This window comes from Dissoconium aciculare, assembly GCF_010015565.1.
Source record: "Dissoconium aciculare CBS 342.82 unplaced genomic scaffold K489scaffold_2, whole genome shotgun sequence".
NCBI classification, from domain to species: Eukaryota; Fungi; Ascomycota; class Dothideomycetes; order Mycosphaerellales; family Dissoconiaceae; genus Dissoconium; species Dissoconium aciculare.
Window position 1 is genome coordinate 2,209,058 of NW_022984952.1, and position 16,327 is coordinate 2,225,384.

At 54.6% G+C, this 16,327-nt stretch overlaps 7 protein-coding genes across 7 annotated transcripts; 6 read left to right on the forward strand and 1 right to left on the reverse strand.

Moving 5' to 3' along the window:
- Positions 1 to 165: 165 nt before the first annotated feature.
- Positions 166 to 3,640, forward strand: K489DRAFT_367834 (ARM repeat-containing protein; the record flags this gene model as incomplete). Its single annotated transcript, XM_033602896.1, has 4 exons — positions 166 to 255; positions 427 to 505; positions 589 to 3,408; positions 3,471 to 3,640. 4 exons carry the CDS (start codon positions 166 to 168, stop codon positions 3,638 to 3,640), a joined length of 3,159 nt encoding a protein of 1,052 aa, XP_033463679.1.
- A 299-nt stretch (positions 3,641 to 3,939) lies between these two features.
- Positions 3,940 to 4,929, forward strand: K489DRAFT_121775 (uncharacterized protein). Its single transcript, XM_033598974.1, has one exon. The coding sequence runs from the start codon at positions 4,239 to 4,241 to the stop codon at positions 4,866 to 4,868; it is 630 nt and encodes a 209-aa protein (XP_033463680.1). The 5' UTR covers positions 3,940 to 4,238; the 3' UTR covers positions 4,869 to 4,929.
- An 801-nt stretch (positions 4,930 to 5,730) lies between these two features.
- K489DRAFT_313449 (Pkinase-domain-containing protein) lies at positions 5,731 to 6,484 on the forward strand (the record flags this gene model as incomplete). Its single annotated transcript, XM_033600936.1, has 2 exons — positions 5,731 to 5,991; positions 6,044 to 6,484. Coding segments are annotated over 2 exons (702 nt in total), but the record flags the coding sequence as incomplete, so codon positions are not given.
- Positions 6,485 to 8,227: 1,743 nt separating this feature from the next.
- Positions 8,228 to 10,158, forward strand: K489DRAFT_377076 (uncharacterized protein). The gene is made up of 5 exons (XM_033604075.1): positions 8,228 to 8,536; positions 8,826 to 9,122; positions 9,185 to 9,388; positions 9,480 to 9,507; positions 9,598 to 10,158. The coding sequence occupies exons 1-5, from the start codon at positions 8,337 to 8,339 to the stop codon at positions 9,907 to 9,909; spliced, it is 1,041 nt and encodes a 346-aa protein (XP_033463682.1). The 5' UTR covers positions 8,228 to 8,336; the 3' UTR covers positions 9,910 to 10,158.
- Positions 10,159 to 10,274: 116 nt separating this feature from the next.
- On the forward strand, positions 10,275 to 11,264 carry K489DRAFT_312453 (Metallo-dependent phosphatase; the record flags this gene model as incomplete). Its single annotated transcript, XM_033600865.1, has 1 exon — positions 10,275 to 11,264. One exon carries the CDS (start codon positions 10,275 to 10,277, stop codon positions 11,262 to 11,264), a length of 990 nt encoding a protein of 329 aa, XP_033463683.1.
- A 640-nt stretch (positions 11,265 to 11,904) lies between these two features.
- Positions 11,905 to 13,842, forward strand: K489DRAFT_386904 (RCC1/BLIP-II; the record flags this gene model as incomplete). Its single annotated transcript, XM_033606270.1, has 2 exons — positions 11,905 to 12,076; positions 12,170 to 13,842. The coding sequence occupies 2 exons, from the start codon at positions 11,905 to 11,907 to the stop codon at positions 13,840 to 13,842; spliced, it is 1,845 nt and encodes a 614-aa protein (XP_033463684.1).
- A 416-nt stretch (positions 13,843 to 14,258) lies between these two features.
- K489DRAFT_398898 (putative major facilitator superfamily transporter) lies at positions 14,259 to 16,319 on the reverse strand (the record flags this gene model as incomplete). The annotated part of the gene is made up of 4 exons (XM_033606943.1): positions 15,861 to 16,319; positions 15,644 to 15,776; positions 14,653 to 15,569; positions 14,259 to 14,572 (listed from the first exon to the last, which is right to left on the reverse strand). The coding sequence occupies exons 1-4, from the start codon at positions 16,225 to 16,227 to the stop codon at positions 14,259 to 14,261; spliced, it is 1,731 nt and encodes a 576-aa protein (XP_033463685.1). The 5' UTR covers positions 16,228 to 16,319.
- Between the last annotated feature and the right edge of the window lie 8 nt (positions 16,320 to 16,327).

Sequence of the window (16,327 nt, forward strand, 5' to 3'; positions counted from 1 at the left end):
AAACCCTCACCATCACCACCTCCACCACCACCACTACCTCCTCCTTGCATGACCGAACCTTGTTTCTCACTCCGCTTCTATTTCTTCTTCTGTTATTTTTTTCCTTCTCCTTTCCTCCTCCTCCACTCAGTCCATTCCTGACCATACAGGAGCACACCCGCCAACATGGATGTCGTCGCATTGCGAACCGGCATCCAAGCCTCTCTGGATGCCAACGCCGACACCCGGCGACAGGCTGAAATCGACCTGAAGACGGTACGTGCATGAGAGTCTGTGGCGGCCGCGTGCATGCTCTGCCACCTCGACCTGTCACGCTCGGTGCTCCGACTCCAAACATTGCGAGGCGGAGATCAGACGTACATCGCCGCTGCGGATGGTGGATGGCTTGCTTCAATTCGACGGGACTGACAAAGAAATCTCCACCAGGCTGAAGAGACTGCGGGCTTCCTCGATGCCCTGCTGAATATCCTCGAGACCGAGCAAGACAATGGCGTCCGACAATCCAGTACGTCTCTGTCACTCGTCCCTGCCAACTCGGCCGTCTCGCGTCGAGCGACCCGCTAATCTGTCACGCTTTCTCACCAACAGCTGCCATCTACTTTAAAAATCACGTCAGCAAGGCCTGGCTCGCCAGCGGCGAAGCCCCTCCATCCACCGGCGGCACATTTATCGAGGAGTCCGAAAAGGCGGCTGTCAGAGCGCGCCTGGTCCCCATCCTCGCCCGATCACAACCCAATGTTCGCCCACAGCTCATCGTTGCCTTGCAGAAGATCCTTCACTGCGACTTCCCCAAGCAATGGCCCGAGTTTGTCGACACCACAATTGCCCTCCTCGGTGCTCAGGATGTCGCATCTGTCTTCGCCGGTCTGCAGTGTCTGCTGGCCATCTGCCGTACCTACCGATTCAAGCTCGGCGACAATCGCGGCGATTTCGACAAGATCGTGGAAGCCATCTTCCCTCAGCTTCTGAACATTGGAAACGGGTTGATCAATGAGACGAGCTTGGAAGCAGGCGAGATGTTACGGACAGTGCTCAAGGCATACAAACACGCCATATACTTTGAGCTGCCGCGATCGCTGCGGTCACACCAGGCCATGGTGGACTGGTGTACGCTTTTCCTCGGCGTTGTCGCGAAGGAGCCGCCGGCCGAGGCCATGCTTGAGGATCTTGACGAGCGGGAGTTGAACCACTGGTGGAAGTGTAAGAAATGGGCGTACGTCAATTTGAACAGGCTCTTCGTCCGTTATGGCAATCCTGCGAGCCTGCAGAAGGGCAACGGCGATGACTACACCGCGGTGGCGAAGGACTTCATCACAACATTTGCCCCCGAGATTTTGAAGGGATACCTCACTCAGATTGATGGCTGGGTCTCGAAGCGCATCTGGCTGAGCAAGCCTTGCCTGTCATATACTTTGGCTTTCTTGGACGAGTGCATCAAGCCCAAGGCTATGTGGGACCACCTCCAACCGCATTTGCCGGTGCTCATCAAGCATTTCATCTTCCCGGTCCTTTGCCAGACCGATGAAGACCTCGAGCAGTTCAAAAATGAGCCAGCCGACTACCTCCACCGCAAGCTCAATTTCTACGAAGAGGTCTCCGCGCCTGATGTCGCGGCAACGACCTTCCTGGTCACTCTGACCAAGTCCCGGAGAAAGCAGACCTTTGACGTTCTGGCGTTCGTGCAGGAGATTGTGAACCGCTATGAGGCGGCTCCTGACGACCAGAAGAATGCGCAAGAGAAGGAAGGAGCCCTGCGGATGATCGGTACGCTCGCCGCTGTAATCCTCGGCAAGAAGAGCCCAATTGCGGACCAAGTCGAATACTTCCTCTTCCGATATGTCTTCCCGGAATTCCGCAGCCCTCACGGCTTCCTCCGGGCCCGCGCTTGCGACACGCTCGAGAAGTTTGAGGCCCTCGACTTCAAGGACGAGAACAACCTGGCGACGGTCTACCGATATATCCTCGAATGTATTGCCGACCCCGACCTGCCGGTCCGTGTCGGAGCCGCGCTTGCTCTCCAACCCCTTATCCGACACGAGCCCATCCGTGCGATGATGCAGCAAAATATCCCACAGATCATGCAGCAACTCCTCAAACTAGCCAACGAAGTCGATGTGGATGCCTTGGCGAACGTGATGGAAGACTTTGTCGAGGTGTTCGCAACCGAATTGACGCCTTTCGCTGTCGCCCTTTCCGAACAGTTGCGCGACACCTACGTTAGGATTGTACGTGAGCTCATCGAGCGACAGAGCACCAAGGACGGCGAAGATAGCTATGGCGACTTCTTGGATGACAAGAGCATTACCGCCTTGGGTGTCCTTCAGACCATCGGTACCCTGATCCTCACCTTGGAAAGCACGCCGGACGTGCTGGCACACCTGGAGACTATTCTCATGCCTGTCATCACCATCACCCTCGAGCACAAACTTTACGACTTGTACAACGAGGTCTTTGAGATCATCGACAGCTGCACTTTTGCGGCTAAGATTATTTCGCCTACCATGTGGCAGGCCTTTGAGCTCATCCATCGGACATTCAAATCCGGCGCGGAGCTCTACCTGGAGGATATGCTACCGGCCCTGGAGAACTTTGTGAACTACGGCACCCCGACTCTCCTGGAGAACCGCGCCTACCTTGATGCCATTGTTGACATGATTCAATCGATCTTCAAGGATGAGAAGGTCGGCGGCGTGGACAGGATCTGCGGCTGCAAACTCGCCGAGATCTTGATGCTGAACCTTCGCGGTGGCATCGACAACTACGTTCCGGGATTCGTGGCACTGGCCATGACCGTATTGGCCAACAACGATGTGCAGGTCAAGTCATATCGGATCCATCTCATGGAGATGGTCATCAACTCGATCTACTACAACCCACGCCTGGCTCTCACCGCGCTCGAAACCAACGGCTGGACCAACAAATTCTTCAGCCTGTGGTTTGGTAGCATGGACAACTTCACTCGTGTGCATGACAAGAAGCTCTCCATCGGAGCCATCACCGCATTGCTCTCGCTGCGGGCCGAGGAAGTCCCTCAGAGCATCCAGCCCGGTTGGCCACGCTTGCTGCAGGGCATCGTGCGGCTGTTCCAGACCCTTCCCGCTGCCATCAAGAACCGCGAGGAAGCGCAACGGGACGACGACTTTGGTCTCGGCGGCGATTACGACGACGAGGAGGAGGAGGAGGTCGACGCATGGGAGAACGAAGACGGCGCGGACAATGGAGCCGATGAGACGGGCGACGTCAAAGACGAGAGCACCGCATACCTCGCATTCTTGAACGAGCAGGCCAGCAAATTCAACACGGTCTCTGGGGACAGTGAGCCGGATGATGTGCTCGAGGAGGAGAGCTTGCTCGAGACTCCTCTGGACAAGATGGAGCCTTATGGGCTGTTCAAGCAAACCCTTGCCGGTAAGTCAACAACGCATCATCCCATGGAGCTCTAACCAGAAGCGAGCTAACTTTCATCACAGATATGTCCCAGCAGCAACCGCAATTCTATAACCAGCTGACAACCCTCCTCGGCCCCGAGGAGCAGCAAGTCATCAAGCAAGTGTTCGAAAAGGCCGACCAGGTCCAACTCGAGGCGCAAAAAGCCGCGGGCGAAGCCGATGGCGCTGCTATTGCCAATGGCTCGAGCTGAGACTGTGTTCCATTCGAAAATGAAAACCTCGTCGTCGAATGCGACGATGGGCCCCCACGCGGATCCGCAAATGCATACCCAAACGGCATCGATCGCGGAGTCACTGCCATACGGTCACACGCGACGGTCACACGCGACTCGATTCGGCACCGGCCTTTTGCAACCCGACACAAGACGGAATACACACCCACTCGAGGCTTTCTCTTTGACCTCTCACTCCCTCCCACCCTCTCTTGCATTAGATAGATACCCGGGTTTTACTCTCTGTTCCGCGAAGAGAGAAGCATTGTGATTATGACGGAACGAAGCGCAAATCTCTGTCTTTGGCTTCACGTGGGAACACGATCGACGAATGACGCGATCAAGCTGCTGGAGGAAAACATTGGCATGGCGGCTGAAGGAATCTGTTGCGCGCCCGAGACTCGTCGAGGTACTGGAGGATGCTCCCCTTGTATGCGAGCTGGGAGTTTGGCCTATCGATGGCAGATCTTTTTCGGTATGCAAAGGATAGCGGCGGCATGCTTCAGGTTTTCCAAGCAGAGCAGAGCATTCATCGACGTCCCTCCCTCTCTCTCACCGTAACGAGTCGCAGCTGCGAATGCATGCCTCACCCGCGTGGATGCTCGAAGAGAACGGTTCCGCGGCGACGACGGGAAAGAAAAGAAAAGAAAATCATTCCCGGAAATGCACTCCAATCCAATCCTATCCAACTTTTCCTGTAGAATCCTCATCCTCATGCCCTCTCGTGTTGCCCCTCGCCCACCATGATCTTCAGAATACACACCCAAAACACTGGCGAGTCATCATCCTCCCCTCTCCGTCATTTCGCGTCGATTCGCGTCCTATGTGTCTCCGTCTCCGTCTCCTGTGCACGCTGCCCCGGTGGCAGTGTCGGTCTGTCTGTTTGTGGGGATCAAGGTTATTCTTGTCTTCATCCGTTCCCGCGGACGATCATTCTTCACATGCACATTCAATGCGGGTTCACATACACACACACGCGACGCAGCTATATTATGTAGCCGTCGGGGAGCCGATCGCCCCGACAGCGCCCGTGAAGCAGAGACCCACCTTCATCGTGGGATGCCTTGTCTTGCCTTGCCTGCCTGCCGATCGGGCCGGCGGTGAGAGACCTACCTGGAGGGCAACGTTCCGACGGAAACCCGCCGCCCTGCATTTGTGCAATGACCTTGCTCACTCTGCAATGAGCAGCGAGGATTTGATTCAATGACCGTCTACTGAGGCCTCAGGCTGACTAGTTGGTTGGTTCAATGCCTCAGGCACTATTCGGTGATGTTAATATAAAGATATTATACATGATGGTGCTATTTCGTTCCGGATTAGGTATTGCTTACATTTTTATTTACGACAGCACTGACGAAATAAGCGACGCCTGCACTTTCTGTGCTGATTCATGCGCTTTCGGGCACGTAGCTTAGAACTCCAGAGATGGCATACGAAAAAAAAAACAATGACCATGGTTTACTCCGGCCAAAATCATGATAATGCGCACTCGAAGACGAGCAGCTGCTACAGCTCATACAGATATCTTCCACTGTCAAGCCGAACTCAAGCGGTGGCATGCTCCGCTTGTGAAGTGACGCTGTGGCGTACAGGCAGCCAATTGAAGCGCAATTAGACGGTAAGCAAGAAATATCTCGTGCCGCGGAGTCACGACTCCGATGTGATAGCAAACCCGACACATTGTCGATACGAAACGTCAAAGCTCATTTGCAAACCATCTTTTTCATAATCTTCCTTCAAGATTTCCAAGGATCTTATTTTCCCACACACCCTGCCGTTTTGTGCTCAAACCGCTCGAAATGTCCTCAGCTGGGAAGGATCTTGTAGGCCTCACCCGAATCGATGCAAAGCACTCCCACGACTCGAAGTACAATTACACGACCCATACCTACTACGGTTGGCGCACAGAGGCTGTTGAGGAATGTGTCTGGAAACGCGATCACAAACCTCTCGGCGCTGGGGCTTTTGGGACTGTATACCGCGAGGAGTGCATCAAGGGAGCACCGAGAGATGCTGTAAGAGCCGTCAAGCACATAGACAGGCCGGATCTAGCCCGCCCTGGGGTAGCAATGGATTATGGTCAGGAGCTTGAGGCTATAGCTCGATTCTCTAAGTCCCAGTATCGGCCTTTCTTTGTTCGTTCGGAAGGCTGGTTCGAAACCGATGAACACATCTGTATCATTATGGAGCTACTCCCTCTCGGAAACCTCCATCACTACATAAGTTCAGGTCTGCCGGAAGCAGAAGCAGTCATGATCATTAGCCAGGTCTTACAAGGCCTTTCGCATATGCATCGAGCAGGTTATACACACCGCGACTTGAAGCCTCAGGTGATAAGAGCAATATCGACCCTTCAAAGCTGAATGCTGATCATTGGCGCAGAATCTCCTTATTGCTCAAGGCGGCCCGCAATGGAAAATCAAGATCGCGGATTTTGGTCTCAGTAAGCGTCTGACCCAGGATGCATCATCTCTGAGAACTGTCGTTGGTACTGCAGGGTTCGTCGCGCCCGAGGTCCAGGGGCTTCTGTTCGACGACGATAGTGAGTCCGATGACCCCGAAGACGGAAAGACGACCTCTTACACCAAGGCCGTCGACATTTGGGCTGTCGGCGTGATTACGTACAATGTGCTCACAGGTCAGCTGCCATTCTCAACTCCAAGACTCCTTGCAAAGTTCGTGCGGGGGAAGATCGCTTTTCCCGGGGAGGAACTCAATACTCGTGCGATCAGCGAGCCTGGTCACAGATTCATCCTGGAGCTACTTGCGCCAAATCCGCACGAACGGCTAGGCGTGGACGAATGCCTGAACCACAGCTGGATTGAGATATCGCATCGACATGCTGATTCGTCGCAACCCATACACGGTGCATCATCCTCCACACATTTGGGCACCGGGTCTGCCGGCTGGGGGACTAGTGTGGACTCCGACATGAATCAGAAAGCGAAGAGCGCGAGTCACGCCGGGGTCCATACCCAACGGCCCGGGAGCAAGACGGTCGCTGATCTCAAAACGCATCCTGCGCATCTGCCGCCCGGATCGGATGACTCTCAGGAAGCCGACGAACGATCAAATTCCAGCGACAAGACATCTATGCCCTCACGTGCTAAGCAGACCAATGCTCCTCGAGAGATCGGTTATGAATCGAAACTTAAACGTTCCGCTGCGTCGCGTGCAGGCACAAATACCATCAAACCCAGCTTCTTTCTCACCCTGCCGAATGATCGCGAGATGCGCTTCCAAAAGCGTCTAGGGGCGATACCCACAAGCGCCAACAGCCCGTGGAAGCTCTCTCCCCGTGGCTCTTTGATCGCTATTTATAATTGTCCTGAGTCGCCATCACCAACTGATCTTCCCACTGTGCAAGTATGGGATGCGACAGGTTTTGTCCTCAGATCGACCATATCCTTGCCATGGGACTTGAAAAGAAAAATACATAGGGACACAGACATATTCTTCAGCCGTGACGATACCATTCTGGCAATCCACGCGAAGGAACCGAACGAGCAGAACCAAAATAGGATCGATGTGCTCACGCGGCTCTACGATGTGACTACTGCAACGCCGACTCATGTTAAGATCATCATGGCATCCTCTGTCGGCGACGACTACAGATGGCCGAAAGTGGACGACCGGATGTCTCTGAAGCTTTTAGGTTTCTTAGCAGACGATCGACTACTCTACTGCTCCAGGGTCGACCGCAAAAAGTCCGACAAAGGATCGCTGAGCCTAACAATTGTGTCCAAGTCTGGAGGATCTCGAAAGATTGATACGGGATTCAAATGGGACGGAATCAGAGAAATCATACTGTCGCAATCCGGTAATTTGCTGCTCTGGAAATGCTACCACAAGGCAAAAGTCACAGTTTACGATATACAAGCGCAGGCGATGATCCTGGAAAATGTCCCTCTGGGCACCGATAGCAATGACCTGAGCGATGCACAAATTTCTGCCGACGATGAGCTTCTGGTCTATGTGAAGCCCAAGGGTCGATTTTCGAGCCGCAAGGCGATTTTTGTGCTCAACTTGGCAACTGGAGCTGAGGAGATGATCGACGCTCATCGCGACAATATCTTTTCCCAAGTGGCCAAGTTCTTCACCCCTGACAACGAAAACCTATTCATCGTGGGACCACAGACGAGTCCGAAAATTCGCATATGCAATCTGAATACGGCCTCGTCAGTCGAATATAACACAACGACCTTTCTGGAAACAGACCACATCGACGGACCAGCGCAGGTCGACCCTGCGAGCAGGTTTATGGCAATCAAGACAACAAGACCCGCCGGGGACTCTTCTAGCCGCACACATGAAGTCTTCGTTTACGACTTGATTTGGGAGTAAGATCTCCATTATATAGGTTCCGAAATGATGTTACTATTTCTCAAATACTCAAGAAGTATATAATACGCCCTTAATGTTCCTAGGTCGGAGTTGATTATAATATAGTATAGTAATAGTAAGTAATTGAAGGAAATACGTATATTTAGGGCGCGTCGATGGTGGAGACATATGAATCACGCGTTAGCGCGCTTTTCAGATCCCGAACATCATGAAGTCGAGAACCTCAATACTTTGTTACGTGCCGACCTCTATCTGATCTCGACAAGCAAACTTCATCCGAGAGAAATACACTTGCCGGGCAAAGAGTGCGTTTTCCAAAACCCTGGCCATCATGTCGATTGCGACTCCTGCTGCTGACGCCAACACCGCTGGCAGCACGGCACATGTCAAGAAGCTGCCGGATTGGTCGGTTTGGCCGCTGGAGCAGAGTCCGGTCTTGACGCAGCTCGCCAACGATTTGCCCGAGATCGTCAAGGCGGCGGGAGAGTATGATGAGATGTATGGGGTGAGGTTGGTACCTGCCGTTGAAGGGTATGTCTGAGTTGATTTTTATTCTCCTGTCCTTCTTTTCGTTGGAGGCGGACTTGGAGAGACGCAGATGCACGTTCCGTTGTTCGAGATGGACGGTGTGGACAGAGATGGACTGAGTCTGGTGGAATGGCAATGCGGGAAAGGACTGTGACCGTGGAGCGGGCGATATAAAACACCAACCGAACCATCGGAGCAATTACATCGCCGCGATCGTCGTTTCTTCACCACAAACCCTCTCTGCGAATCTTTTCTAACCGTATCATCTTCTGCATTCTCTCCACAATCGCAGATCAACAACTCCCCCTCCTCTCCCGACCCTCATCATCCTCCAGAAATTCCTCCGCGCCAACGAGAACGATCTCGTCCGCGCCAAAGACCAGCTCACCGCGGCCCTGAAATGGCGCGCCGAGTACCATCCTCTCCAAGCTCGTGATGAGGTCTTCGACGGCGACAAATTCGCCAGCTTGGGTTTCGTCACCCGCGTCAAAGGGGCCGCGGAGACGGGCAACGCCGAGGATGTCGCTACGTTCAACATCTATGGCGCAGCGGCGAAGGAGGCGAAGAAGGTGTTTGGTGACACGGAAGGGTACGTAGTTCGTGGAATTCGACACTTTGACGCACTGCTTTCTGTCTCACATTTAATCACAGATTCGTCCGATGGCGCGTCGCGCTGATGGAATTGACTCTCACCGAACTCAAGTTGAATGAAGCTACCGCGCCCATCCCGAACTACGGAGAAGGCCCGGATCCTTACACGGCGATCAACGTCCATGACTACCTGTCGGTCAGCTTCTTCCGACAGCCGGCCGAGATCAAGGCGTCGTCCTCTAAAATTATAGATATGTTCCAGCGGTAAGTCATCTTCGTGGGAAATAGTCCCACGACGTTCACGTTCGCGGAAGAACGACATCGATCCATCTGACCTCGCATTTCGCTTGCGTAGATATTACCCGGAAACGGCATCCTACAAGGTAAGTTCCCACCCTCCTTCCCTTTACATATATCCCCGCACATCGAACTCCCCAACTCGGACTGACACTTTCGTTCCTCTTCGAACTCAGTATTTCGTCAACGTCCCCATCATCATGCAATGGATGATGGGCGCCATGAAAGCCCTCATGTCCAAGGACAGCATTCAGAAAATGACCTGGATGACCTACGGCTCGGAACTGCACAAGTATCTCGGCCCGGCGGTCGCGAAGGAATACGGCGGCAATGGTCCTGATCTCAAGACCGTCTCTAAGACGCCGAGGTATGGCAATCCTGCTGTTGCTGCGGGTGGAGCGGAGGAAGACGTGGCTGCGGTACCTGCCCCGGCTGCTGTTCCTGCCCCGGCTGTCGCTGGTGAGGAGCCTGTTCAGCCTTCGACGTGAGTGTTCGTTGGTCTTCATCTCTGCAGGCCTACAACATCTCTCGTCTCATGGCTGTGTTCGCGATTCAAATAGCGCCGCGTTCAGTACTTATACCCCAACCAGGCTCGCATTTGTCAATTATGGATTCGATGCAGTGTGGAAATTCACGTATTGCGTGCGATTGCAAATGCATACATGCCTATCACATCACATATCGCACGGCTGTACTACTATTCACAGTGAAACCGCCGTGAAAATGGATTATTTACGCTGTAAAGAGTAAAATGACGTCATGTTGCGGTGAATGCCATTGGTCTTCACATTTGTCCTGAAGCCGCCAGCGAGATGGAGCCGAGCTATCAACTCCTCGAAGGCGGCTATTCACAATGCCGGATGAATTCGATATACCCAACATTTGGCATCAATTCCGCAATCCCGTCAAGACAATCGCCCGGACGCTGGACTTCATCGCCGAGTATGTGCGTCCAGACCCATTGACCCGGCGAAACATCACAGTAGTCTGTCTCTCGGATACACACTGTCAACTCCCACCCGATGGCGTCCCTTTCGGCGACATCCTCATTCATGCCGGGGACATGACCGACAAAGGCACCGTAGAAGAGATTCAAGCACAGATCGACTGGCTCGACGGTCTTCCTCACAGATATAAAGTCGCCATCGCGGGCAACCATGATACATTTCTCGATCCACAGAGTCGACAGACTCTCACATCAGGAGAACAGAAGCAATCACTCGACTGGAAAAGCGTAATCTACCTCCAAGATGGGACCGCCGAGCTGAACTTCTCCCATCGTCTCGGCGACGGAACCCACGATCGGATCAAAGTCTACGGCCTCCCTCACATCCCTGCCTGCGGCGGACCGGAATTCGCCTTCCAATATGCTCGGGGGAGCGACACCTGGTCAGGCAAAATCCCTACCGACATAGACATCCTGATCACGCATACGCCGCCCAAGTATCACCTCGACCTCCCGGACTGGTCCGCTCTCGGCGACGAATTCCTCCTCGAGGACGTCCGCCGCACGACGCCGTTGCTGCACGTCTTCGGCCACGTCCACGCCGGCAAAAGCGATCTCATCAGCAGGCTGCGCGGAGGCCGAGAGACGGTCCGCTGGGATGCGAGCGAGAGGCACTTCGCAAGGATCATGGGGAGGGGTCCTGCGACTTGGCTTTTCGCTGGATGGCTGGACGTCTACGGATGGCTTTTGTTGGGCATTGCTTTCCTCCTCTATGCTGTCAATGTCGTGAGAGATCACCTCGGATGTGAGACGAATGCCACGAGGATGGTCAATGCGGCGTTGATGTATCGGAATACAGGCCGACTGGCGAATCCGGTGCAAGTCATCCATATTTGATGATGACAGCGATCTGCCGGTATTGCAAGGCTGACAAAAAGGGCTGACACCTAAGCCTGCTCACCTCTAAAGGCAGTGGCAGGCTTTCCAGGAGGGATGCGGCTGCCTGCATTGGATGCCTCGGAGAAGAACCTGACAAGATGTATATGATCTCCACATTCCTGATGCCGCGCGCGTACAACAAGAGATGATTGGTGAGAAGGTCGGCGACAAATTCTCACATCACAATAATCCCTACCATGTACTCGAACGCATCGTCAATTTCTCGCTGTTGTGTAACGATCGCCATTCCTGCCAGCAAATCAGTTGAGGCGGGATTGCCTCTTTGGGAATTTCAACGGGCCGGGTGACATAATCCCGCGTTGCCCAAAATTTGTTTGGCTTGCCGACGCGTTTTCGTGGGCGAAGCTGTCCCTCGAGCTCATTCCGCATACAATAATAATAAATTCCTCGTCTGTGATACTTTTCTCATTCCTCTCCCATTCCATCACCACAACTTATACGATTTGATTGTTTCGCGGTCTTCAAAAGCTGTTATATCATCGACCGCTCGTGTATCTGCACGAAATCCCGTGTCGCGTTCCTGCGAATAATCTTTGGCGACGCGCGCCCGCGCAGAGCGAATCCAATCGCCAACACCATGGCGCAAGTCAAGTACATTAAGAACCAGGCTGGCACGGCCAAGACCAACAAAGCGAACACGGCCAAGAAGGTCGTCCAGCCAGAGACTGCCACCAAAAAGCGAAAGACCAAGGAAGAAACCGACGCGACGGAGGAGCCAACCACAAAGAAGCGCGCAACCAAGGCCAAAGGTGAGCATGCTCTTCCCACCACACAGACTGACATTGCATCGATACATGGCCGACCTAGCGTGACTCTCGAACTGATTCTGACCATCCTCGCAGCTGCCGAAGGTGCTCTGCCAAAGAAAGCGTCAACAAAGACTGCTGCCAAAGAGACCACTGCCAAAGCGCCGGCGAAGAAGGCCGCGCCCAAAGCGACTTCAAAAACCACGACGGAAACATCAACCAAGACCACCAAGGTCGCTGCGAAACCTGTCACCAAGGCCGCCGCTAAGCCTGCCGCAGCGAAGAAGGCAGCACCAAAAAAGGCAGCGACCAAGGACGCGGCGAAGAGCGAGGCACCGGAGGAGAAAGCCGAGGCCAAGCCTGCCGCTTCACGCAAACGCAAAGCGACCGAGGAAGTCAGCGCTCCTCCTGCTAAGAAGGTCAAGGCGCTCGTCAAGGGCCCTGTCATTGGGCAAGCGCCGACTCAACGCCTGCACATCTACGTTTTCGGCGAGGGATCTGCGGGTGAGCTGGGACTCGGGACTGCGAAGAACGCCATTGACGTAAAGCGTCCTCGTCTCAACGCCAACCTCAGCGCCGACAAGGTCGGTATCGTCCAGATTGCAGCTGGAGGCATGCACTGCATCGCGTTGACCCACGACAACAAAATTCTCACATGGGGTGTCAACGACCAGGGCACTTTGGGAAGAAATACGGATTGGGATGGCGGCGTCCGAGACATCGATGCCGCTGAAGAGGATAGCGATGATGATGACGATGACAGCGGTCTGAACCCACACGAGAGCACTCCGGCTGAGGTTGATTGGTCATCGACTGAAGTGGCGCCGGACACCAAGTTCGTCAAGGTCGCGGCAGGTGACTCCACGTCATTCGCCCTTACCGACGATGGTCGTGTCTACGGCTGGGGTTGCTTCCGCAGCAACGACGGTATTTTCGGACTCACTCCCGACGTCAAGGTCGCCACGCGCCCTGTACTCATCAGTGACCTCAAGAACGTTTTGGACATCAAGGCCGGCGCCAACCACGCACTGGCACTGGACAGCAAGGGAGCTGTCTACGCCTGGGGATCGGGTCAGCAGAACCAGCTTGGTCGTCGTATTGTGGAGCGCACCAAGACCGAAGGTCTGAGACCTCGTGAATTCGGCCTACCCAAGAGCGCCACTAAGCGCATTGTTTCAATTGAGACGGGTTCCTACCACAGCTTCGCCATCTCCAAGAACGGCGACACATACGCCTGGGGTCTCAACAACTTCGGCCAGACCGGCATCACCGACGACGCCGGCCAGGACGAAGCCGCCATCATGCGCCCCCAGATCATCGAGGCCTTTCAGGGTCAGAAAGTCATCAGCATCAAGGGCGGCGAGAAGCACAGTCTCGCCGCGACCGAGGACGGCTCCTGCTTCGTTTGGGGCCGCATGGACGGCCACCAGATGGGTATCGCCGACGCCGACCTCGCCAAGCTGCCCGAAGACATCCTGATCAAGGACGCAGACGGCAAGGGCCGCATCATCGCCATCCCGCAGAAAGTGGTCGCCATCGACGGCGCCGTCGTCCACGTCGCTTCCAACTCCGATCACTGCCTCGCGGTGACCAAGGAGGGCAAGGCCTGGTCTTGGGGTTTCTCGACCAATTACCAGACCGGTCAGGGTCAGGATGAGGATGTCGTCGTCGCTACTTTGATCGATAACACTGCTGTTCGTGAGAAGAAGCTCAACGGCGCGACCACTGGCGGTCAATTCAGCGTCCTCACTGCGCCCGCTGATGCGTAGATTGCGGTTTTGACTTTGCTCGCGATTGTACACAGACGACGGTGGAAGCTGTGATTGTTGAGGCTGGTTTCCCTATAGATATTTGTCCGTTATCTGGTCCTTTTTTTTCTGAGTTGTGCGAGCGGAGTTGTCTTTGCGATGGTGGGACAGTTGCAAAATTGAATAATCGGGAGAAAGGATGGAAGCCCCCCCTTTCTCTGGCCGTGCCAAGATGGTGAACCGGGGGCAGTCGTCGCAATGGGAATTTCAATTGTTCTGAACTTTCTTCGAATAATGCTCCTGTCTTTCCATGTATCGTTCTCATGCATCTATCAATTCCCACCCATCATACTCATGCATCTATCCATTCCCACCCATCATACCGTTCGTCAAATCGTGCGCCAACAACAACCCGTGCTGAAAGACGATATTCTCACTCATCTATTCGCAGCGTCACGCCCCTCCGAATTCGTCGAAGTCTTCTCACTGTCTTCCCGATAATAGTAGTCCTTCGCCGCCGCCAACTCCAACGATTTATCGGAGTTCATGGCATTCACCTCCGCCATATCGTCGTGGCCGTACGTATGATCGTGTTGATCGACAGGCGGCAAAGCCTTTTCGACCTCGATTTCTGCTGCCAGCGCCGTATGTTCCCGTTTCGCGAGATGGCTTCTCGCTTCGATGATGCGGCCGTCCGCGCTTTCTTTGCTTTGCTTTTGGATGCTGTAGCCGCCGTGCCATCCGACCCAACCTGCCATACAAGATCAGTAAGAGGAATTGAGGAGACTAGAAGTCTTCGTCTGATGGTAGAGGAAAGGTCAGAGAACATACCTTCTTCCCACGGTCCCCTCGCCATCGTGATGAGCAACGCCATCCCGATACTCCCCATACTAAAACTCCCACTCGCGATCCACCCACCGCGATCATACAGCTGCGATCCCACAAACGTGCCCACCAGCTGCCCCGCAAACGTGAAGACCATGAACGCCGTATTCACGCGGTTCCGCCCCGTCGGTTCGACCGCGAAGATCGCCGACCGGTTCGCAATCTGCGCGGTGATCATCCCGAAGTCCCCAAAGAACGCCTGCACGATCGGCCCCGCGACGCTGAACGTCCCCGTGTACGTCCCGACCGCGATCCCGATGATCGACCACACCATCCCCAGGAACACGCTGAACCACGGCACGAACCGGTCCGTCACGTAGCGCGCGTAGACCGGCCCGCACAGCATGCTCGCGATCCCGACGAGCGCGAGGAGCCCGATGATCACGGGCGTATAGTAATACGGCGGCCCCGCGAGGAGGAATGTCAGGGTCGTCCAGAAATTGGTGAAGGTGGCCGAGGCGAAAAAGGCGATTCCGCACGCCTGCACGAGCACCGGGTGGCGGCCGACCATGAGGACGATGGACCAGAGCATCCTGAAATAGTTCATCCCATCGGGGTTGGTCGACGGGTAATCCGGCATGAACAGCCAGAGCAGCAGGAAGATGGTGTATTGCGCCGCCACGCTCAGCCAGTAGATCACCCGCCACGAGGTGTAGTTTGCGATGATCCCCGAGAGCAGCCGGGCGAGGAGGATCCCCAGCATCAGCCCGCTCGCGACGATGGACATTGCGGAGGCACGACGGCGGGGCGGGGCGAGGTCGCCGACCAGGGGCATCATGAGTTGCGGAGTGACGGTCGTCACAGCGCTGATGTATTGGAAGGCGGAGAAGACGCTTAGAGATTTCGTCACACAGAGACCGATGCTGTTTTTGGAAGATCTTCAGCAGGGAGTTCCTTTGCTTGCTCCTCGTCGAGGCTTTGTTGAACATTGACTTACCATGCCGTCGCCGTGAAAAAGACCATGGACAGGATGAACGGCCTCCGCGGCAGGACATCGCCCAGAGGACACAGGAACAAGAGTCCGGTAGCATAGCCTGCCTGAGCCAATGTAGGAATGATCGCGACCTCGACTGCGAAAAAGCAAAGAAGGTCAATCAGCGCTGTATTCCTCCAATCTCCCTATCAAAAGCACACACACGATCACTCTCACGCACCATACGGAACACCAAAGTCTGCCGCCAGGATATTCAAGATCGGATGATTATAGTATAAATTCGCCACGGTGAAGGCTCCCGCAAAGGCAAACAGTGTATTCAACGCCAACGTGAACTTCGGCGGATCGTCCGGGTCCCAGCGACATTTCGGCGGTGTCCAGTAGATGATGCTGTGAATCTTGTTCCATATGGATCGATCTTGTGCAGCGGTTGTCGCGGGCGTCGGTGGCACGACCTTCTCTTCGGAGTCGCTCTGGGAGGATTGTGCTTCGGATGACGGCTCGATCGCCTTGTTAGGGTTATCACTCCGCTCGGTGGTGGCGAGGTTGGTATTCGTCGCCGACACGGCAGCCGTTGGATGGCCCATGGTTCGGCAAAGCGAGCGGTGTATCGTTTGTCCCCCGATACCGATCCGGTTGTATTGGGGAGGAAAAACACGGGTTGTTTTAATGTCCAAGAAGTTGGTG

Excerpts from the sequence above, each read along its gene's own strand:
- K489DRAFT_121775 (XM_033598974.1), top strand. The coding sequence starts at position 4,239 with ATGCATGCCTCACCCGCGTGGATGCTCGAAGAGAACGGTTCCGCGGCG.
- K489DRAFT_377076 (XM_033604075.1), top strand. The coding sequence starts at position 8,337 with ATGTCGATTGCGACTCCTGCTGCTGACGCCAACACCGCTGGCAGCACG. Across the intron at positions 9,123-9,184 it reads GTGTTTGGTGACACGGAAGG|ATTCGTCCGATGGCGCGTCG; the intron begins GTACGTAGTTCG and ends ATTTAATCACAG. Across the intron at positions 9,508-9,597 it reads CGGAAACGGCATCCTACAAG|TATTTCGTCAACGTCCCCAT; the intron begins GTAAGTTCCCAC and ends CTTCGAACTCAG.